This window comes from Chelonoidis abingdonii, chromosome 12 (assembly GCF_003597395.2).
Source record: "Chelonoidis abingdonii isolate Lonesome George chromosome 12, CheloAbing_2.0, whole genome shotgun sequence".
NCBI lineage: Eukaryota > Metazoa > Chordata > Testudines > Testudinidae > Chelonoidis > Chelonoidis abingdonii.
Genome location: NC_133780.1, coordinates 3,940,416 through 3,963,779, shown reverse-complemented (window position 1 = coordinate 3,963,779; position 23,364 = coordinate 3,940,416). Strand labels below are relative to the sequence as shown.

Here is a 23,364-nt window from a genome sequence, read left to right as displayed (position 1 = left end):
CATCCCCATGCAGGACCCCCCCGTCCCCTCGGGCCCCTTCCAGATCTGTCAGTGCAGGGGGGATGTGACCCACCCCCCATCCCCATGCAGAGCCCTCTCCTGTCCACGACCCCCAGAGCTGTCTGTGCAGGGTGGGGCTGATGCCCCTCCAAGCCCTATGCAGAGCCCCCCCCTGTCCCCTCGGACCCCTTCCAGATCTGTCAGTGCAGGGGGGAAGTGACCCACCCGCCCATCCAGATCCCCACCCCTCAGAGCTGTCAGTATATGCGTGGGAGGGATAAATTGTTCAGAATGATTTAAAGCAGCAAACAGGCACCTCCACTTAAACTGACAGTTTTCATCTAGTTTGACATTTTTACTGTTGAGTTACTTTTCCTAAAGGGAGGCTGATTTTTTGTCAAACTTTATTTGGATGGAAATCAGAATTCAATTACATTTGAAAATTCAGCATTTAAAATTTTTAAATAAAAATACCTTAAATATGCTGGATATGTAGGGGGGAAAAAGGTTATCAAAACATGCTTTGCATTTAAAACTGATTACGTAAAGCCCTGGCCAAGACCCAGGGATCTTAGTTGCTGATACCTGTAGTTAGTGAATTGAACTGATTGTTTTTAGTCACAATGGATGGGATCAGCAAAAGTACTTAGATGCCTAAATCCCAGTTTTGGCTCCTCTGCAATCCACAAAACTTCAGCTGAACCTGATAGGCACCTAAACTCACTTGGCACCAGGGCTGGCTCCAGGGGTTATGCCGCCCCAAGCAGCCCCCACCCCCAAAAAAGGTCACGATCTGCGGCAATTCAGCGGGAGGTCCTTCGCTCCGAGCGGGAGTGAGAGACCCTCCACTGAATTGCCGCTGAATATCTGAAAGTGTCGCTCTGCTCCGGAGTTGCCACCCCAGGTAACTGCTTGATAAGCTGGTGCCTGGAGCCGGCCCTGCTTGGCACCTAAATTTATGACAGTAAAAGTTCTCTAGGTGTCTGTTTTAGCCTTTTGAGGATACACACAGCTGCCTTGTGTGACTCATCTGGACGTCCCAGGTGGTGACCTAACCACTGCACTAGAAGTTATAATGTGGCATCTCCTCTTTCTCTGGCTTTTGTGGTCAGTAGCCTCCCTGTGGTGTGGATCTAGGTGACTATCGCTGAGAGAGGGGCAGAGGTTAGAACACACCCCACTGGTCAACATCTACCATTGGTTGGCTTAGGTGGCTCCCCACCTAACGTGTTGGCTCCCCATTCATTTGATAGGAGCCTGTGTGCCTAAATCAGCTTTGTGGATCATTATGGTATTTCTTGGATTTTCTCGCCACCTAAAAGCTAGGAGCTGGAAAGCAATGCCTGAGTCCTTTGTGGCTACTGCTGCATGTTTGTTACGACTTTCGAGCAGCAGTTCTCAACCTATGTACCATTGTGGGCTGCATCCAGTACTACCCGTATGGCCTTGAGGATGTCACATGAGCTGCAGCTGTGTGCTGATTGGGCTGCAGGTTGAGAACAACGGCTATAGAGCTGCCCTTCTCACACCTAGTTTTCATCCATAGTTTGGAAGAGCAAAACAAGCTTTCTGATTTTTCAACTCCCAGTCGGTTTCTTAACTTTGAATAAACTGAAATGAAGAAAGTGGTCTCTCTGTACCTGGGCAAGAGGCTACTGCTGTTACAAACTCTGTCACCGGGCTTAACCAGTGACTGGCACCAGTTCAGTGGCCTGACTTTCTTCAAGACTTCATCAGCAAACATGTTCTGCTTGACTATTATTCTTTTTCATTTAATGTAAATGATTTTAATAGATTATAGTAGGTTTAGGCCTTAACATAGATGGTCATTATTTCAAATTTAAGACATTTATTTATTTAAAAAAAAATAAAATTTTAAACCACTGATTTTTATCCTGCTGGGGGGATGGGGGAAACTGTGTCCCTTACAGTCCTTCCAAGGTGCTGTGTCTGTGCCCCTCCCAAAGCTGCATTTCAAACTCCCACTTCCCTCCCCAACTTCCCAGAGTTGTCAAGGCCAGTGCAGTTCTGCATTGTGTTCCCAAGACACTCCAGATAGAAAAGGTGTGTGCACATCCCTGCCTTCACACCACACCCAGTGTCCGTGTGTCCCTCTCCTGCTGAACTCCCAATTGAGGAATGAGAGGAAATGAGGAATCTTCAGTAAGGGGTCTGATGACAGAGAAGGGGTTGGTTACTGCACTATTCATACTCTGGGCTTTTGTTCTGATGAACGGAGGATGGGACACCACAAACAAACCCACTGACCCTTATGCTGTCCCGACTGTGTCAGTTCACGTTCTAGGTCGGCTGGGAGAGGAGCCAAAGCCAGGGACACTGCACTGACTGGAATTGACTCTGCTATGGCTGTGCGGAGCCATTTCTTGCAACTGGCTCCAAGTTGATCAGAGTCCAGCACCCACTGCTGCCTCACTGAGAGGAGAGATGCAGGAGGGAGCAGACGCAGATCCCTCTGGACAGCCTCTTAACAGCTCCGTAGACTTGAAAAGTGGAGGAGAACCAGGTAACTGGAACTTCCTTGCCTAGGAACAGGCTGGAGAGAGATGCTGCCTCTCTTCCCCTGCCCCCTGCAGCAGAGGCTGGATTGCTCCAGTGCACTCAGCTTGTGCTGCACATGCTCTCTTGTGTGGCAGTTGCACATATGGTTTTTAGGATTGCACATGTTCTACCCCCTTGAAAACATTTGGCTCACATCTCCCTGGGTCGCTCCTGTCACTGCTCTTGCCTTCTGTCTGTTTGTCCTTCCAGTGTGTGAGCTGAGGTGTTTACACTTGTAACACATGCAGAGCCCTGCCTCAGTGCATGGCAAGGAGCAGGTGTAGCTGCCTGTGGCCACAGCACATTCATTTGTGTTGTGCCAGTAAATTGATCATGCCCTCAGATGTGGCTCTGGGCACTAGGGAAGAGGATTTGCTAAGACTGAACTCTACTGGGGGGTTCCTGGATTTACTCTTCCTGGGATGGAGGAAGCTCTTCCTAATTTCCTTTCAAGCTTTGGTTGTTAATTATGACACCTCTGGATATTCATGTTAACCATATAAATGCTCTATCCTCTTTTTAACTTTTTAAAATTATTTTTACCAATTTCCTGTGGCAATGAGTTGCACAGTCAAATTATACATTGGCTGGAAAAAATAGTTCCTTTCCCATCTTTTTAATCTCATTGAATATCCCCTTGTTCTTGTGTTATGAGATGAGAACAATAGGAAGGGGATAACTATCCCTTTAAGAGACAGGCAAGAGGCTTCATCTGGCACAGGTGTAATCAAGAGGCTACATCTGGCACAGGCCCTGCCCCACCATAGGCCTGGGCTATTTGAAGAGGGAGCTGAAGGAGAGAGGGGAGTAGAAGCCAGGTAGGCTGCAGCAGGTGTTGGTTTCTTGCAGGCTCTAGGAGACCAGCCTATTCAGCCTGAGACTTGGTTTGATGGATGTTAACTTTGGATCCCTGACCTAGGGTCCTGAGGTGAGGACCATATGAACTGTTCATTGAAATTCATCCTGTCCTGAAGCCTTATTAAAAGGGGATGTGCTGTTTTGTTAATTAGTGTTGGGTGCTCCTTGCCTTGGGCTGTTAAAGCAAATGTACTGCTGTCAATCAAGGGAAATTAAGGAGGCGTGCACCCACAGTGCCACACCAGGCCACAAGGGGGTGTGCAGGGACTGCCCACACCTTTACCAACAGGAGCTCCCAGTCCGCCTTCTGTCCCATCTGTTATTGCATAGACTGTTTATCCTGTCCCCTCTCAGTCACCTCCTCTCCATGGCGAACAATCCCAGGCTTTTCAGACTCTTGTCATCGATTCTCCAGGCCCTTGATCATCCTCCACCCTCTGATACCTGCAGGGTCCTTTCTGGGGATTAATTGAGCTAATTAACCACACAGTGGTGGTTTGGGTGGTGATGTTCTCCTTCGCAGTCTGGATGGGAATTCAGGTTAATATTTGTGTCCAGAGCTGGGACAGAACCATTTAAGACTAAAATATCTGGTATGTGTCAGATCAGAGCCTGATGGCAAACAGTTCTGGTCTCCGTAGCTCCAGGAACATTAGCAGGTTTTTATCTTCCAGGTGATCCAGCTAACAGGAACTTCAGGAAAGCTGCTGTATCTAAAAGCCGAGCTGCATTCATTGCTGTAGTCGGGGTCTTGGTGGTGATCATCATTGCTTTAGCAGCAGCTTTGGGAGGTAAGTTCCCATGGTCCCACCCACTGACGATTCAGTATCTGACTGTGGGGGAGTTTTTCCCTTCGTGGCTCAGAGAGCTTCAGGCCCTGGCCTCTCTGCTTTAGCAGTCAGGTCAGACAGGACTCTCTCTAGGTTCTTTCATGCCTCCCCCCATCACTGTGGTAGCTGAGAGTATCAGACACTAATGGATTTCTCCTCACAGCCCCTGTGAGGCAGGGATGTGTCATTGTCCTTGTTTTGTGGCAGGGGAGCCAAGGCATCGGAGCCCAGTTCCACAAAGGGCACTAAAGGGTTGAAGTTACCGTTTCAGGCACCCTGTGATCCACCAAATCGCTGTCCAGCTGCCGCTGAGCCTGGGGGCCCCTGAGCTCAGTTGGAGATGACACTTTTGCTGTAGATGTTACCTCAGTGCTTCATGTTCTGCCTCTGGGCATGTGCTACTGCTTGGCTCTCGGCACCCAGAGGCCTGTTGTACCCATGGGGTGGGGTCTGGCAGGCGTGCTTAGGCTGCCGGCCTCTCTGAAACAGGTGGGGGACAAGGAGACCCCCCTTTAACCCTGTGGTTAGGGCACTCCCCTGGGATGTGAGAGACCCCGGTTCAGGTCCCGCCTCTTTCTGAGGTGAGTCAGGGACAGAGAATTAGAATCCCTCTGTAATCTCATGATTAGGGCATCCACCTGAGAGGTGGGAACCCAGTGCCCTGCGCACCAGGGAGATAGGGACTGAAGCAGGGTCTCCTACATCCAGGGTTAGAAACCTTTAACTCACTGGTTAGGGTATCTGGGAAGTCATCTTCTCCCCCAGCCATTTGCAGTGGATTTAGGCACTTGCTGCATCCACTTTCACAAGAAGTGACTCAGGTACCTGACTCCAGGGTGGGGGGTTCCCACTGCAGGTTGTTAATGGGCCCGGGCCCCTCCCGGCAGTCAGGGCTGAAGTGCTGAGCTCTGAGAGGGGTGGGGAGTAGGGCACAGACCTTGTCACTGTCTCCTATTGGCTGGCTTGGGCAGCCCCTGGCTAGCACCCTAGCTCTTGTGGATCCCGTTCTTAGGCACCGCTCCCTCCCCATTCACTGCATGGGGCGCCCGGGCACCCAGCTGAGGCCCTGTGGGTCCCATTGTTGTTCCAGTGATTTCCTAGGCTAAGAAAAGTTCAGCGTTGCAAGGCTGGATGTCAAACACTGAAGTCCTTTTGTGGATCTGAGCCGAAGTGATTTGCCCGGGGTCGGGCAGGGAGTCTGGCACAGCTGGGAATTGTTTCCGGATTTCCTGAGTCCCTGTCATCCATGGCTCCGAACATGAGACAATCGCTCTTTTCTGGCCTCCAGCCCCCTCTGTTGCTCCCTTTTGTACCCAGGGACTCTCCCTTCACCCATGTTTGCATTGATAGACAGACACGGATCCCCTGTGAATTACCCCTCACCGAGCAGGGTAACTTGTCAGCTTGGTGATCTGAAGTTACTGGCCTGCCCATCCTGCCTCCCTCCCCCTGGCTGTCCCACAGCAGGGCTGACGGGCTACAGCATCTCTGCGATGAGCTATATTGCTGTGAGGGGAAGGCACGATGCCTGCAGTTGAGAATTTAACCCCATAGGTCAGCAATCTCCAAAGGGAAGGCTCCCCAGAGACGGTGTGTGCAATTACAGGATAGTTCCCTTCAGCGTGAGCCTTTCTGTAATGTGCAGCTCCACACATTGCTGCAGGAGATCGGTGGGGTGCAGGAGGATTCGAGTGCTGCTTGCCGGGGTTATTAGAAGGGGCGCTCACTGCTCCCATGTTCCCCTCCAGTGTAGTGAGCTCTGGGGTCATGCTGCAGATTCTAGGGGATCTGATGCTTTGATACACGAGATGGGTGAGGACGGAAACCCGCTCAGAGCGGCTGTCAGAACTGAATGGATCTGAGGACCCCTCGTCTTCAAGGCAGCGTTGGCGGAGCCCAGCAGGTCTGGCAGACTCTCTGCTTTTGCCTCTGTCTATTGTACCTGCTCCCACAAAATCAGTAACTGAAATGACCCGCTCAGTATTCACCCTGCACTGCCTCCTGGACTGAGCTGCCCAGCTCCATAGATGTGCTCACACCATCTGTAACTGCACAGATCTGAGTCAAAGCCCTTCCCCCAACTCAGGAACTTTAAACGTTTCTCGTGATTACTTGTAGGTAACTTTCTTTGCAGCAAAGGGGTTAGATTTCAGAGAGGGGCTTAAAAGTGGTTTTGTGTGACTCTCTCCCTGCTGCATGTACTCCTGAGGGAATTCTATGCCAACAAATTAAAAATTATGTGCACAATATTTTAAAATGCTGCAAATTTTGTCAATAATTGTGGAGTCTCTAGCCTGGCCGTGGAGAGCCCAGGCCATTGGCTGCATGGAGGTGGGAGATCCCTGAAGTCCCATACCCCCCAGGACAGGGACTGAATGGTGAGGCTGCACCCAACCCTGACACAGTGCAACAGCCCGGCTGGCCTGCCCCAGAAACACCCTGGAGGCTGGGGCTCTGCCCCTCTGTGTCAGGTGCGCCAGGTGGGGACAGAAGACTCGGCCTGACAAAATTCAAATGTGGCAGGACCTAATGTAGGGGATCCAGGTGTGAGGTGAGAGGGTTCGGTGTGGGGATGGGGATCTGGGTGTGTGTGGGGGAGCTGGATGCACAGGGACTCGTTGGGGGTGTTCTGGGGGGCAATGGAACTCTGGGTGGGGGATCCAGGTAAAGATGAACGGGGCTTGGTGTAGCCATTCCATGGAATAGACTGATTTACCGCACCATTCTTAAACTTCTTTCTCAGACTCCTGTTGCATTAAATATGTAACTAGCAGCCTTGTGCCCTGGGTAACTTGCTGCCACAGGATGTTACTGAGGCCCAGATCTCAGCTGGATTCATCAAAGGACTGGCCCTTGATGTGGGTGATGGGACCATGCAGAGTTATCCTGGAGAGAGTTCAGTGTCTAAGGGGTACGAACCCTCCTGCTTCAGGCCGTGAGCCAGCCACTGACAGACAGAAGTGTCCTCCTGACCCCTCTGGGCAGGTTATTCTCTCTGAATCAGGGTACGAATAGAAGGACTATGAACCCTCCTGCTTTGGGGCCTAGCCACCCTGACTGCATTTGGGGGGAAGGTTCCCTGGGGCTGGCTATCCCACCATTGCCCACCAGGAGGTGCATTGCCCTCCCTCTGAAGCAGCTGGTGCTGGCAGCTCTCAGAGATCAGCCTCTATCCCACTAGTCTGATCCAGTCTGGCAGTTCCTGCGTTGCTGTTCCTGCTTGTTCTCCACGAAGAGACAAGAGAAGGACGCTCTCTCACCCTGGTGTTCTTTTTTTAGTGGAAAAATTTAAGCAGCCTCCTCCTTGCCCCGCTGTTGCCTGCTGGTGCCCGGAACCAAGGGAAATACTACTGTTTTTCTAAGTCCAAAGGGAACTGGACCTACAGCCAGAACTTCTGCTCTTCACATGCTGCCTCCCTGGCTGTGACTGAGAGTCTGCAGGAACTGGTGAGAAGCCGGTTAGATGCTTTGTGCCAAGCCCAGCGATCGCTGGCACCACTGACAGGGCTGGAGTCAGGCTGGGCTCAGCCCCTGTAGGGCAGAGAGGAGCCTGGGTGCTCCCAGGCTGGGCAGCCAGAGTCACTGTAGTTCTAGCAGCTGAATCCTGGCTGGACTTAGGGCTCCAACTTCCCCGACCCTGAATCTGCCAGAGCCCAGGTGGGAGACTGCCCCTGTGCAGGGCTGGGCCGGCTCAGTCAGCTCCAGGCAAATGGGATACCTGAGGCCTGGAGGGGGTGAAAAACTGCTTCCTCAGCCCAGCCCCAGTGTTTCCTCATGTGTGGGGCAGGGAAACCCTGCTAAAGGTGAGGCCTGCTCTGTGTCTGCTTCCCTCAAGTGCCCTGCCCTGGTGGTGGGGGTCTGTCTGCCCTCCCCTTGCAGCTCTGTCTCCCTCTTGGCCCTGCTGTGCTCGGAGAAGGGGCTGCTGGGCAGACAATGACCTTGCAGCTCTATTCCTGCTTCACCCAGTAGGTGCCACAGCCCCAAAAAAGAAGACAGAGGGTGAAAGGTTAATAGTTATCTGATCCCTTCACCCAATAACTGGAAGAGGCCTCTAGAAATCCTCTGCTGCCCAAGGTGAGGAGCAGCAGAGCCTGGGTCTAACACAGCTGATGTGTTTCTTGCATTTGTAAGGATTCCCTGCTGCCCTACAGAGCCAAACTGGACCACTGGATCGGCCTCTGGAAGGACATGGATCAGGTCTGGAAATGGGCCAACGGGACCAAGTTTGACCATCGGTGAGTCTTTTTCCTTTGTGTTGGGTCAGAGGTGATGGAAATGTCCCACTAGCTGTTTTAACTTCTCCTCTTGCTGGGAGTGGGGCCTGGTGCAGGAAAGGAGGATCCAAAGGGGCTGTAAGTGCATAACTCCCCTCCCTGACCTGGGGTGTCTCCCCTGGTCTGTACCTGGCATGCACTGACTCTAGCTCCAATTGTCTCTGGGTTACAGGTTTCAAATACAAGGAGAAGCAGATTGTGCGTACCTGGATGAAGAACTCAGTCATCAGCTCTAGCTGCAGCACATCAAGAAAATGGATCTGCAGTAAATCGGGTACCCGTATGAAGGAAGAAGAGCGTGTAGTGTGTGAGGGGTCTCATGAACTCAGAGGGATGGGAGATCAGACATGGTAAAGCCTGGTTCTGGTCCCCTTCATGGCCCTTGTCATAAACTGATAACTAAGGGTTAATGTCTCTTTCACCTGGAAAGGGTTAACAAACAACACCTGACCAGAGGACCAATCAGGAAACAAGATACTTTCAAATCTCAAGGGAGGGAAGCCTTTGTTTATGGTTTTTGGGTTTGGCTTTGTTCTCTCTGGGTCCTGGACAGGACTAGAGGTGAAACCAGGTTTCTGCAATCTCCCTGCTACAGTCTCTTATCTATTCAGAATAGTTAGTAAGTAAAAAGGCAGTTATAGTCTCTTTATTTGTTTTTTCTTTATGTGCAAATGTGTAGTTTGCTGGAAATACTTTAAATTGTATTTTTCCTGGATAAGGCTGTTTATCCATTTGTTAAAACCAAAAGACTCTGTAATCAAGATGATATATTACAGAGACAATTTTTGTGTTTTTCTTTCTTTTTATTAAGTTTGCTTTTTAAGACCTGTTTGATTTTTTTTCCTAGTTAAGGCTCAAGGGGATTGAGTCTGTACTCACCAGGGAATTTGTGGGGGAGAAGGGCTTTCCAGGGTAACCTAGGGAGGGAAATGGTTTATTCCCCTTTGTTGTGAGACTCAAGGAATCTGAGTCTTGGGGTCCCCAGGGAAGGTTTTTGGGGGACAGTATACCAGACACTGGAATTTCTGGTTGGTGGCAGCACTAAAGGATCTAAGCTGGTAATTAAGCTTAGAGAATTCATGCTAGTATCTTGTTTTCTGGACTCTAAGGTTCAGATTTGAGAGAGAATACTATAACAGCCCTATATGGTGCAGCCCATTTACTTGTTGTGATGTTCCCCTCTGGTGTTGTCTGTACTTGTGATCTGCTAGGCCACTGCAATCCTTGACTCAGGGAACCAGCCTTACCACGCTCTGCTGTGAGAGCTCCCTGTCCTGGGCTGTTCACGCACAGCCTCTGGCATGTCAGCTGCACCAAGCTACTTACAAGTGAATGACACAAGCCAATATCTCCATTCCCAGACACAATCCTAGGAACCTCCACCTTGCAGTGGCCAGTTATGCCTGCTGGATGCTGCAAGCTTATATAAGTTCGTTAGCTTAACAAAGAAATTGATATGTATCAGGTTTGTTATCCCAAGGGGAGCCCTGACACACTTCAAACCAAACTCACTGCTTCAGGTCAAACAGATTTATTAGTTTTAAAGATAGATTTTAAGTGATTAGAAGTCAAAGCACAACAAATCAGATTTGGTCAAATGAAATAAAAGCAAAAAGCTTTCTAAGCTGATCTTAACCCTTTCAATGTCCTTAAAACTTAGATGCTTCTCGTCACAGGCTGGCTGGTTACTTTTAAGTCAGGCTCTCCCCTTTGATCAGCGGTGGTGGCTGTAGATATAGGTGGAAGAGAGTGAGCATGGCAAAATGTCTCTCCCTTTTATCATATCTTTTCTTCCCCCATGGCTTTGCTCCCGCCCCGCCCCTTCAGAGTCAGGTGAGCATTACCTCATCGCAGTCCCAAACTGACCAGAGGAAGGGGGGTGACAACCGAGGGTCTAACAGATTCTTTTGTTGCTGCCTAAGCCAGTGTCCTTTGGTCCTGTAAGGCTGGGCTGTCCCATCCATGCCCTGAGCAGGTGTGAACTGCCTCTCTGCTCTTGGAGAGTTTTTGCATGGGCTTGTTTTAAGCCATGAAGACACGTTTTTCAGCCTCATACCTGTATACATGAAATTATAACCTGTACCCTTACTGTAACATCACCATAACCATGCTCAGTGCATTATGAGCCTTCCAAAGACACCCACCATGACAAACAGTGCATTGGTTACCACACCATCATTTTATAAGGATGAATGTGGGGATGTAGGATGTTCCCCCAACCATACAGAGCGTCACACTTGTTTCTTACTTTGCCTCCAGGATTTTCTCCAGTCAAAGTTGTCAGTTATCCTAATGCTGGGGCCTGTGACCTCTCTCTCAGGGAGCCTGTCACAGTTTTGGGATAACTGCATCTCTAGCTACCTCCATTAGGTCAGGACTCCAGCCTCCCCATCTCCGGGCAGAGACCCCATTGCGGTCCCTGATTGGGCCACTTAAAGCTGCACAGCTCCCTTCTATATGTTGGGTATCGCCAGCCAGCCAGCCTGTCTAAAAGCCAGCACCTTGCTTCTGCTCTGAGCACAGTGCTCAGCATGTTACAAGCTACCACATGGCCCTTTCTCAGCTGATAAAAGTCAGGAATGGTTGAGTGAACAATAAAGATAAAACACTTTCTAAACTTAAACTAGACTTTGCTAAAGATGACATTTCTCACCACAGGTTCTCAGTAACATGGCTGACCAAACTTTCAGGCCAGCATCTGCTCCCAAAGTCCAATGGCTTTTTCTTTTGTAGTCAAGCGAAGAGGAAGAGGGCATGTGGGCTGTTTTTGCCCCTCACTTTTATAGTCCAGTCCCCCTTTGAGATGCAGTTTCCTGAAACGCACCTCTCAAAGCAAAGTTTAATTACAGTAAAGAAGGCAACATGGCTGGTGATGAAAAGTTCTGTGCTGTTTCTTCTCATCTGTGTTTCCTGAAATGCAGATTTTCCTTATCTCCTGTCTTCTTCCTCTGGCTGTCTTACAACTTATATGCAAACTGAGGGGAAAACAGTCCTTTGTTTCAGACCTGTTTGACCAATGCTGCCTAATTGAGGCCCCATACATTTGAACATGTGCCAACATCATTTGGGGGAATTTATAACTTTACATATAATGTTGCTACAGCCATTTCACCATGATATTATTGACCAGCAAGTTATTAGTTTTCAAATGATGCCTTACAAGGTGTATTTTTATAAAGATGATTACAATAGGGTGTAGAGTGTGACTACGGAGCACAGGGTAGTACCTCTTTGGAGTTTAGTGACTCACCTTAATCAACCTGTACTGTGTGTAGTTCCCGAGGAGCTGTAGTCACCCTCGCCCATGGAGTAGGCCACAAGCAGAGAGATGCCAGTCAGACATTTTAGCACAATGGTCCCCAAACAGATTGCAGGGCTGGAGGTTGCAATATCCCAGATTCTCAGACTCTGTTGTTGCTGGGGTTTGTCTCCTCAGTACCAGTCTGAAAATTTGCCGCTTGATCAATTCATCCCATTGGCTCCAGTTGATCTCTGGTGCCTTTAATGATTTCTTGCACTTCTGAGGTTTGCACCCTTCAGACTGGGACATGGTTCTCATGGCGCCTTATTGTGTCCACAAACTGTGACAAATTAGGGTAACCTTTCTGCAGACAGCCTCTGCCTCCCTGCAGCCTGTTGGGTGCCATAGGTTGGCTTTGGCCTTGGTTGTCGGGTTCCATATGGTGTTGGCACTTCCAGGCTCTGTTCATCTTTGTTGTTTACAGCCAGCAATGCAGCTGTGCTGCCCTGGGAGATACAGAGTGTGGGTATCTTCATGCAAACCCAGCCTCTGAATTTGTGCCTGGGAGCCTCCTTGTGAAAATGTGGCATGGGCCTAGAACCAGCTTGACACGCTTGCCTCCCTCTCCAGGAGACTCCTCTTTCCCCTCCCTGCCCAACTTTTGTGGTGCCCCTGTTCACTAACTGCCAATTTTCACACCTTCAGGCTGCACTTCAGGGATAGATTTCTTTAAGGCACATTTTAATGTAAAATATTTTCTTATTTTATAAAGAAACTACAGTGCAACAATGTGCAGCACTGGAATGTCCAGGCTGCTAATTAAACAAATGCTTATTATGCCAAATTTAAGAGAGCAGATTGTTGCTGCCTGAGTGATGTGCCTTCTCTGCAGCTCTTGAAGGTGTCTGAACTGTGTAACCTTCCTCTGCAATATAGTTGCCTTACTCATATCTGTTTAAATGTATGTTTAACTCTTTCCTGGGAATGGATTCTGTTGCTGACAGAAAATAGTCTTAAAATAGTACAGCTATCTCTAGATGTACATGGTTAATCTATTAGCATTGTTCCAGAGCTGGAATTTGAATCTAGTGCGGTAACCACTTGGCTATTGGGTGGTGTTAACAGCTGTCTCCTCTAGTCCTCTTGTGAACCTAGCCTGTTTTTTGTATATTATTAATTATTATTATTTTATTTTGGCTGAAACTATTCAGTCAATTCAACACCAGTTTGTGAATTGTTTTGTTCTTGCCAAAATTGCATTTTTTGGCAAATAAACTATTTAGTGGAAAAATTTCTCCCGGCTCTATTTGTGATGTCATTTCACTAGTTCTCCCTTCACTTTAATCTTCCAGCCTAGCCCGGACCTGAATTTCAAATGCAAGAAAAGCCTATCAGGCTGTCTTTATCCACCTTATAAAAGGTGTGGCAGGATGCGGGGCATGAGCCTAATTTTTCCTTTTGAAGCTCACTTTCACTAGTCATAATTCACGTGACTGAAACTAAAGAACATTTATAGTTCATGCTTAGAAAATACAGGTAATTAATGTCACTGGCTAACGAAGAGAGCATCTTTTTCACAAATCCATTTAGAGATTGTAGTGCAGGTTTCACACTGAATCTCATCTGCTTTTATCATCACGCATTTCCCTTCGGCAGGATCCAGTAACTTGAACCTGGGAAAAAAAATAAAGAAATCCCTGTTTAGAATTTTTTAAACAAGATTTTAGCAGCTTTTCCTCATTCAGACACCTCTCAAATTTCTTCCTTAATTGCTGAATTGTTCCTACAGAGCCCTAAGTGATAAAACACTTCCTAGTACATGACCCTTTCGTAGCAGCTGGCTGACCTTGATTTATTTCTGAAGACACTTGTCCATCTTACAAAACCCAGCCCTCAGGATTAGTCCGACTGCTGCAGAAGCCATCGAATGAGGCTCAGGACTAGATTCCTTTCTCTGTGTGCAGTGTCGTTCCTAGCACTAAATATCTCTTGCGCCCATATGTAGCCTCTGCTCTCACCAATGCTGGAAAACAGCAGCCCTGTGCCCCCTGCTGTACATCTTACATGGACTCAGAGGATAAAAACACTCACAGTGTTGAACTGAACAGGGAGCCATCCACCCAAATCCAATTCCTCGCAGAGGATGTAACAGTGAGACCAAGCCAGATCTGGTTTGTGTCTTTGGAAGTATTTTGAATGAAAGTCTGTAAATGACATGGAAGAATGAAGTGATGGGGAAGGAGGGTTAAAGTGGTTAAGGTGCTAGCTAGAGACTTTGGGAACTGAGTTCAATTCCCCAGATTCCCTCTGTGCCCATGGGCCAGTTGTTTAGTTTCTGTCCTGACTGGGGCAGAATTAAGGTCTTAGTACAGTCTGTGTGGTGTGGGGAGGTCATGCTATCGGTGAGGTGTCACCGCTGGGGGGCTGGGCATAGGTTATGTGCTGTTGCTGGTCTGAACTCTTCACTTCCTTGTGTGTGGGTATGCATAGAGCAGGGGTGGCCAAACTATGGCTTGTGAGCCACAGGCATCTCGTTACAGTGAAAGTGCAGCTCCCAGAGCCCCCTCCCACTCCCATTCTCTGCCTACCAGACTTGGGGGTTGCTCAGGGCTTCTGCCCGGTGGTGGGGCTAGGAGTGACTTCTGCTACAGGCAACTGGTGCTTGCGGAGGGTTGTGGGGTGGGGTGGGGGGGTTTCCTCTCCCAACAGTTTGAGTCAAGCCTCGCCCCCCCAGGCTGCCCCCCTTCTTATCCTCAGGGCCCCCACCCTGCATCTCCCAGGTATTAGCACCGCATGAAGAGGCAACGCTAAACAGCTGGTAACTGCAGTGAGGAGCTCCCAGCTGTTTGTTGCTGCCTCTCCTCACAGCTGCAGCTCCGGGGGGGTGTCCCCTCATGCATCAGCTCTGGCTTCCTGCCCAGTATGGGGGGGGTGTGGCAGCGGTTCTCAGGGCTATAGTCCTGCAGGGTGTGCCTCCTGGGGCTCAGGGCTTCAGCAGGACCAGGGCTGCAGCCTTGAGCTTGGGCAGGTGCCTCCTGTGGGGTTGAAGCCTGAAACCCCCCACCCCTGCAGGGCCAAAGCCCCAGCAGATGTCTCCCATAGGGCCAAATCCCTGAGCCTTGTCAGGTGCCTCCTGTAAGGCTGAAGCCCTGAGACCGCCCCACCCTCCTCCTTGCAGGGATGAAGCCAGAGTCCTGGCAGGAGCACCCCAGCTCTAGAACTTCCGAAGATTGTTGTGTGCGGCTCAGAGAGTCTTTTTGGCCACCCCTGATATAAAGCAACCTTGACAGACACACAACGCAGGAGTTCTGTGTATTAATTGTTACTAGTGATGCTCATATCCCCAGGACAAGTTTTATTTACCATCTCATCCTGGTCCCGGATCACCAGCAGCCGAGAACTCCTCCTTGAACAGTCATCGTGGCTCTTGTCCCAGGGATTTTTTTCTTTAGACACCCAGTAACACTTGTCCCTGTGCAGCAGCCAGTTTGGGGGGCAGAGCTTGCACCCTGATCCCTCTGGAGGGAAAATGGAAACACGTAATGGAGCTGAAGGTTCTGAACTGCATCACACTCATGTACAGGCCTTCAAGCTCATCATTTCCAGTGGAGCTATGACTTGGCTTTGTTTGAGGACGGGTCCAACATTCCACTCGCTGCAGGTGCTGCAGGCCAGGAGGGAGGGGTATTGGTGAGGCTGTGAGTACCTCAGTCCTGAAATAGCACCGGCTAACGCAGGTCAGGCTCAACTGGAATCCTCCTTCACTTCCTCCCCTTTAATGTATTGTTCCTGTGCACTGGTTAACAGCCCCTTAGAGATGGCTGTATGCCAGGTGGGGTAGATAATGCTACATATAAAAGAGTTAAAAGAACTTTATTGTGGTTACAAAGTCAAAATTGGAAATGCCACATTCATGGCTTGCCCATGCAGCTGTAATTCAGCCTGTGTGTGAGGTCATCCAGTACATTGAATGCTCCGGGAGCCATCATGGACATGGAACCAAATAGGCCTGTGCACTGAATGAGGCATCAGCCCTGAGGAAAAAATACTAGATAATCATGCAATAAAGAGCATATCATAATGCAAACAGAAATGGGGGCTGAATTAAGGTTGTGCGAGTAACTGTAAATCTGGCATTTCCTAACTTTCAGGAGCTTGGCTTTGTAACCTTCCTGTTCTGTTAGTGCACTATTGTGTTTAATGTCCTAGTTTTTTAAAAACGTATGCAACAATTCTATTAACTGCAACTGGAAGAACTGCCCCATCCTGAATCAGCAGCAGGGTTTGGACCCTGGATCTTTTTCAGTACCAAACCACACTGCTATCACTCAGTGCTAGCTGGTAAAAGGAAGTCTGCTAGCCTGAGGGGAGGAGGCAGGGAATAGGCCTCGGTGGTCAATGGGACCACAGCCAGCTCTCTCTCCCCAGGAGGAAATTCTGTGGCCATGTGCTGGATGAAGGGGAGTCTGGCCTGGTTCTCACCTCCTCCTCATCTCCATCTCCATCTGCTCAGGCAGCTCCTAGTGCAGGGTGTGCTGCTGTGGCAAGTGAACCCAGCACTTTGACTGTTATTTTGTCGCACTACTGAGTTTTCCTGAGGATCACAAGCAATCAGGCAAATGGTGGCTCTTCCAAAGTTCCCATCTCAGCAAAACCTGGATGACATTTCATGGGCCAAAGAAAACTTGTTTCTCCAGCCTGAGGGCTCCCCTCACCCCCTATTTCAAAGGCTGCTTCGAACAAGGGAAGTGTGAGAGCTCCTCAAAGATACCACAGGACCCTTTTACAATGGAAGCGTTAGGGACCCTAAACATAGGAGTTGCTACCAGCTGCCCTGTAAGAAGTTATTGAAGTGGTTTGTGTCCTGCACTGGGTTACCCTAGCTGAGTACTAGATGGCACCACAATACAGGAAGCTGCTGAGAGAGAAGGAGCTGAGGTTACCTGCTGAGTTGCTGTGAGATGATTCACACACAAATTGTTTCAAGCGGAAATGGAAATCTTTCAGGCCAGTGTGGCAGTTGGATTGATGGATGATTCTCTCCACGGTATTGTTGTTCTCCAGTATATTCAGATGTCCTTTGAGCTGAGAAACTTCAGAAGAGCATGAGTGGCAACTATTACTTAGGGATCAGCAAACTGAGAATGAGGGTGTGTGTAATAACCGTTACATACTGTAGCTATCAAATTCAGAACCGGGCCAGAGAGATAGCACAAGACAGGACAAGAGAGAGAGAAAATTTTGTTCATTACACAGTGTAAGGTGCCTTCCGCTTTCCCCCCGCACACTGTACAGCGAAGTTGTGAGAGCTGGATCCCCTGGGGTTTATGTACCAAGCTCTAACACCACCTTGGTCATGTGATATGATTCCCTTTGTGGTGATAATGAGGTGTCCAGGACATTATTCACAAGTGTGTTGGAATCAGAAGTGGAATCACCATGGAAATCAGTGGGAAGGGGAAATTTCAGGGTGCAGCATTTTGTACAAATTAATTTTGAACTACTTACTCCAGACACCCATCACTCTTACAGCGACTGCCAGGATGAGGATCCCAGCTGCTCCCAGCCCCAGAGCGAGCCGATGCCAGTGGGGACAATGAGGATGATCTGTAAGAGTTAGCGTTTGGTGAAACGTCTTCAGCACATAGTGCAAAAAATAATAATGGACACCTGCTGTCTAATGAAGCCTGTGCAGCACCCTCCAATGGCAGTTTAAATTTCTCCTCACATAACACCAGGAATAGTTTTAAACCTGTCACTTGTAGGGTATTGTGATGGGGTATCCAACCCACACAGGAGTGGAAAGGGTTAATGGAGGCCAGATGGGCCAATTCACCTGGCACACTGAGAGCTGAGAGGAAAGTCCTGATTAGAGGAGCAAGCTCACCTGTGCAGGAACAGGTGCGGCCTGTATAAAGCCAGGCAGCTGCTATAAAGAGAAGGGCTGTTGCTGTGAAAGGCTTCAGGGAAGTATGCTGCAGTTGCACCTTGGATAGAGGAAGTTGGAGGCTGGCAACACAGGGGGTGTGGGGAGCCAGCTGTGTAGGAAGAAGCCCAGGGAAACACCAGCAAGGGGTAAGATGGTACGGAGACCTTGACTGCTTGTTTTAGGGTCTCTGGGCTGGAACACAGTGTAGAGGATGGGCCTGGCTTCCCCTACCAGCTGCTAGGAAGGAGAAAGGGATAGGAGATACCAGCCAGACTGTAGGTCTAGAAAGACTTTGAATTCCCTGGAAGGGGAGAATCTTAGTGGCCTGGCTTTAGTCCACAAGCTCGATCAGAGCTATCATGAATATGTCTGCCCAGGCTGAAAGCACGATGTTGGCTCTGGTGTGAGGTGCTGCAAGATTCTGCCACCCCCACTAGTTCCAAGCTTTGTCTGAAAGCTTTAAACAAGCTTGGAGCCCACTCTGTGCTTCCTGATACCCAGCTGCCATCACAGCCAATGCAGGATTGGGCCCTTAAACCTCAGCTACCCCAGCCTGTGTCCTCCTGGTCCTATGGATATTGGGTTCCACTCCTGGGATCTTTTTGTATTGCACCACAGAGAGTTTATTTCCAGGATGTAACAATGAGGCATTAATTTGTGTCTGATTGTGTAGATTGGCGGAGATGCTGCTGTAGGAGAATAGAACCCAGGGGACCTAATTCTGGATGGGAGACAGGCTCCAAAGTCCTTTATATTACAGAACTCATGAGGGAGAGGAGAAGTAGTTCAAGTCCGTAGTTTTGAGCACAGATCTTTCTCCTGAGCTAATATAGTAAATCTAGAACTCCGTGAGGTGCAGGAGATGCTCAGATCTCCTCATGGCAGTGTTTCTGCCATGCATTACTTTGCTTTTGTCAATATCAGAGTTTCATCTTCTGGAGTGTTAAGCTCTTTCACCCAGTGATGCGTGGTGGTCTCTCTGAAGTCCCTGTTTTCTCTGATCCTGACAGACCTAACTAAACTAGTGACATCCCCCAGCTTTGCAACCTCTTGACCCTCCCCCTTTCCAGATCATGAATATATTAAACACCAGCTCCAGTGCAGAACCTTGTGCAGCCCACTGGCCACTGCTAACATTTTGTCATGATGAAACTGACCGATAAGTCCTACTATTTATTTCCTGTCTCTGAGGCAGTTTCTGTTCCAATCTAGTACTTTACCAGTCACCCCATGAATACTTAAGGCTTTTCTACACAGGGAAGTTGTCCAAATGGCTCTTCTTGAATAGCTCTCCAGGTGGACACTCTATTCCAATTAAAAATCACTTTGTTCCAGAATAATGAGTGCACTTTTAAACAGGAGTAATTATTTTATACTTTTGAAGTCAATATCCTGGTCACTTTACCCATGTAGACAAGTCCTTATTTTCCTTAGAAACTTCTGATGAGTGACTTTGTCAAAAGCTCTTTGAAAGTCAGGAGGCTGGCGCAGTGGTGTGCATATTAGTGTATCTGTATTCTTAGCACTTGGGATTTGTAGCCAGGTAGATTATACAGGCACAATGCAACTCCTAGATCTAATCTGTCCTTCCAGTATAATTTACAATCTGGTGTTATAGTCAGGACCAGCGGTAGGGTTTTGAGCGCCCTAAGTGGACGGCAATTTCGCCGCCCCGCACGCTGGTCCCGCGGCTCCGGTGGAGCTGCCACAGTGGTGCCTGCGGAGGGTCCGATGTGCCTGCGGGAGGTCCACCGGAGCTGCGCGAGCAAGCCACTTGCCCGTAAGGCACCACTGCGGAAAAAAAACAAGCTCCACGGAGCTGCCTGCTGCCCCCTCAGCAGCGCCCTGGAGCCAGGGGACACCTGGGCTGCCGGCCTGCCGGCGCGGGCGCCCTGACCCAGGTCAGAGCGCCTTCCGCGGCAGCCGGCAGGCCTGGGGTTTCGCTGGGCCAGGGACCCCTTGGGCTGCTGGCTTGCCCTGGAGGCGCGCTGGAACCCAGGGCTCCTGCGGCTGCAGCTGCCGCGGTGGCGACCCTGACCCAGGGGACACCCTGCTGCCCGCTCCTGCCAGCAGCTTCAGACTCCCTCTCTGTCCTAGCAGCAGTGGCTTCTCCCCTTTAAAATAAATAATTTGGGGGTGCTTTTTTGTGCCCCCAAATTCAGCGCCTACGCAAGACCACTAGTGCGCTAATGTTGCACCGGCCCTGGTTATAGTATTCCATTGATTTGCGGAATTCTGCCACCTACTGTGTCAGTCTTCTGTCAGAGATCCATTCAAATAACCGCTTGTTGCTTTCACACTTTCTCACATTTTGTAAAATACACATGTTACAGGTTTTATTTTTTGACCATCTGCCTATTTTTATTTAAACTCCTTTGACGCCCTTTTTCAGACCTTAGTTTTGTGTTGCTTTTACCCTGCCCCAGCCTCCGATCAGCGTAAGTATGGCCTTGTCCTTTACTGCAGTGGTTCTCAAACCAGGGGTGTACATACCCATAGGTGGAATGCGAGGTCTTCAAGGGGGTACAGATCAACTCATCTAAGTATTTGCCTGTTTTACAACAGGCTACATAAAAAGCATAGTCATCCTCCTACAGGGCTGTCTGGGCGGGGGGGGGGGGGGAAGTGAGGCAATTTGCCCCAGGCCCTGGGCCCTGCAGGGGCCCTTTGAGCCTGACCTGGTGGTGGTCTGGGTCTTCAGCGGCATTTCGGCGGCGGGGGACCTTTCAGTGCTGCCGAAGACACGGAGCAACTGAAGGGCCCCCCGCTGCCGAAATGCCGCTGAAGACCCAGACCGCCGCCGGGTGAGTACAAGCACCGCAGCTCCCCCACTTTGGCCCAGGCTCCCTGAATCCTCTGGGCGGCCCTGCCTCGCTACCTCATCTCTATCCACCACCCTCTGCAGGTATCTGCGCCATCACTAGAGTATCAATGGTGCATCCAGAATTTCCATATGCATGAGATGTTTTCCCTTGTCCCCTTCCTGCCAGGTAACATGTAAAGGCACAGTCAGTAATGGACACCACAGGGAGATAGTAAGTCACTTACCTTGGGTCCCAGGTTGACATGACCAGTCTGATGTTTTCATCTTTGGATGAAGGTTTAATGCCACGTACCCCTCTTTGTCCTCCATTGGCCAGGCTTGTCTTGGGTTTGAATTCTTTTCAGCACATACTCAGAGGAGGGAGAAGATCCAGCTACCAACTAACCCTCACACTCTGCGTCTCAGGGCTCACACCTCCAGAAGCAGCACTGACCCTCCTCATGAGAAACCACAGGAAGTTCAGACTCTGAACACAAGTGACACCCAATTCCTCCGCCTCCCCCATCACTAGACCCTGCCAGTATCTCTCCTGCAACTTCTGCCGAGTCCCAGAAAAGTTAGCTTTAATTTCATGGGTAGGGTCTGAAGTCAGTGGTGCTACACAGAGTAGAAAACCCTGTACATAGTAGTAAGTGTTTTCTGGATCAAGCCATTGGTTGTGACAAAGGAAATTACAGCAGAGCACTAGCTCTGCTATAGCAAAGTTCTACAATAGCTTTCTGTTTAAAGGTTGACTGTTCAAAGTGCTCTGAAGTCCACATGGATATCTGAATTGCTTTGAAATGTGGTGTGCCTCATGGGGCTGCAGCAGGGCATGGCTAGTCATCCAAATTTGAGGTCATTTGATCCAGGGGTTCCTGAGATGCAGCCCCCACAAAATAACAGATTTTCTTAAGGATGACCAATTCTATCAACATTTTTTGTGCAGATCTAGGGATCAAACCATGGCTCTGATTGTGGCCCGTGTGGTCTGAATCATGGCACATCTACCCCAGCTAGTGCATGGCACCTACTGACTCTCTGGTGGAGCAGGGTTGCAAACAGTGTTATTGCAGAAGGAGTTTAGCTCTGTAGATAGCTACATGCCTAATGCTCATACACTGCACATGCGGGACAGTAGGTGAGAGGGTTTTCTAACCTACCAGCTCTCACTGCAGCTGGTTGCATTCGGGGGCTCTGCAGTGATCAGTGAAGGTGACCAATACCTAGCTGGGGTCAGGCTGAATTAAACTGAGGCCAGAAATCTGAAAAATGTCTGTAGCTGTGTTGCTAAAATCTGCCTCTGTCAATGGGGTTTTGTTCTTTTGGGAAATGTAACCTGAGTATGGCAAATCATTCAGAAGTTGCTGGAACTAGTTTTGAAAAGAAAATAAATTATATATGCAAATGCTTGCTGGGAGGAGGGGGAGAGGGGTCTGGGGCTGAGACAAGGGAAGAGGGGGTTAATGGGAGGAGGATAAATGGGGATGAGTGGTAGGAGAGGGATGGGGGTTCAGGTGAGGGAGAGGAGGTTGGGGCTAAAGAGCCAATGCCCCTAACAGCTTGCATTGCTTGTCTCAGACCCCTATATGCCCTCCTCTGGACCATACTCCTCAATGCTACCTCCTTTGGGACCCCACTGAAGTCACTTACTGCTGATGTCCTTTACCCCTCAATGAAGAGGGAAAAACAATAACAGAAAATGTGGAAATGGCAGAGGCGCTTAACAATTTCTTTGTTTTGGTTTTCACTAAGAAGGTTGGTGGCATTTGGGTGCCTAACATAGGGAATGCCAGTGAAAATGGGGTAGGATCAGAGGCGAAAATAGGGAAAGGACAAGTTAATAATTACTTAGAAAAGTTAGATGTCTTCAAGTCACCAAGGCCTGATGAAATGCGTCCAAGAATACTCAAGGAGCTGACTGAAGAGATATCTGAGCCATTAGCGATTATCTTTGAAAAGTCATGGAAGATGGGAGAAATTCCAGAAGACTGGAAAAGGCACATATTATGCCCATCTATAAGAAGGGAAATAAGGACAACCTCAGGAAATTATAGACCAGCCAGTTTAACGTCTGTGCCAGGAAAAATAATGGAGCAAATCAGGGAACTGATGGCCAGGATCCCCTGAGGGAATAACATGAGGAGGAAAGGAGTCCAGGAGAGCTGACTGTATTTTAAAGAATCTTTAGTCAGGTTGCAGGAACAAATCATCCCGATGTGTAGAAAGAAAAGTAAATATGGCAGGCAACCAGCTTGGCTTAAGAGTGAAATCCTTGCTGATCTTAAACACAAAAAAGAATCTTACAAGAAGTGGAAGATTGGACAAATGACCAGGGAGGAGTATAAAAATTTTGCTCAGGCATGCAGGAGTGAAATCAGGAAGACCAAATCACACTTGGAGTTGCAGTTAGCAAGGGATGTTAAGAGTGTTAGGTGTAATAAGTATAAACTGTTTAATATGTTCAATTAGTTGTTTAATAAGGTGTTTATGAAGTAATGTTAAGTAAATCACTGGCTTTAAAATAAGATCCAATATGGAGTATATAAGCTATTGACCCTTGGACTCCATCTCTGAGAGAGGACTCGTTTACCGTTAAGACACAGGCTCAAACCAGTCAAAACCAGTTTTTCCCATCAAAACTAGCCCTCAGCATTCCATCTCCTCAGAACTTTTCCCACCACAAAAGTTTTATAAGGATTTGTTCAGTGCATGTGCAGGCTGTCCACCCCAGCGACAGCTTGTACACGGTCGGGTCTTCACAGTGCTCCAAAGCTGAAGAGTGAAGAACACCATCGGTCCCGCCGTGAGACTGAGGAACAGGAGGCCTGTCACCACCATTCCTGCCATCCTGCATTCCTGGTGTCCAT

General features: G+C 49.0%; 1 protein-coding gene and 1 pseudogene across 1 annotated transcript; one reads left to right on the top strand and one right to left on the bottom strand.

Annotated features, from left to right (window-relative positions):
* Positions 1-2,445: 2,445 nt before the first annotated feature.
* Positions 2,446-8,875, top strand: LOC116829222 (C-type lectin domain family 2 member D-like; annotated as a pseudogene).
* Positions 8,876-13,308: 4,433 nt separating this feature from the next.
* On the bottom strand, positions 13,309-20,824 carry LOC116829188 (killer cell lectin-like receptor subfamily F member 1). Its single transcript, XM_032787884.2, has 6 exons — positions 20,740-20,824; positions 17,271-17,369; positions 16,706-16,855; positions 15,126-15,280; positions 13,854-13,966; positions 13,309-13,435 (listed from the first exon to the last, which is right to left on the bottom strand). Exons 1-6 carry the CDS (start codon positions 20,822-20,824, stop codon positions 13,309-13,311), a joined length of 729 nt encoding a protein of 242 aa, XP_032643775.1.
* Positions 20,825-23,364: the final 2,540 nt, after the last annotated feature.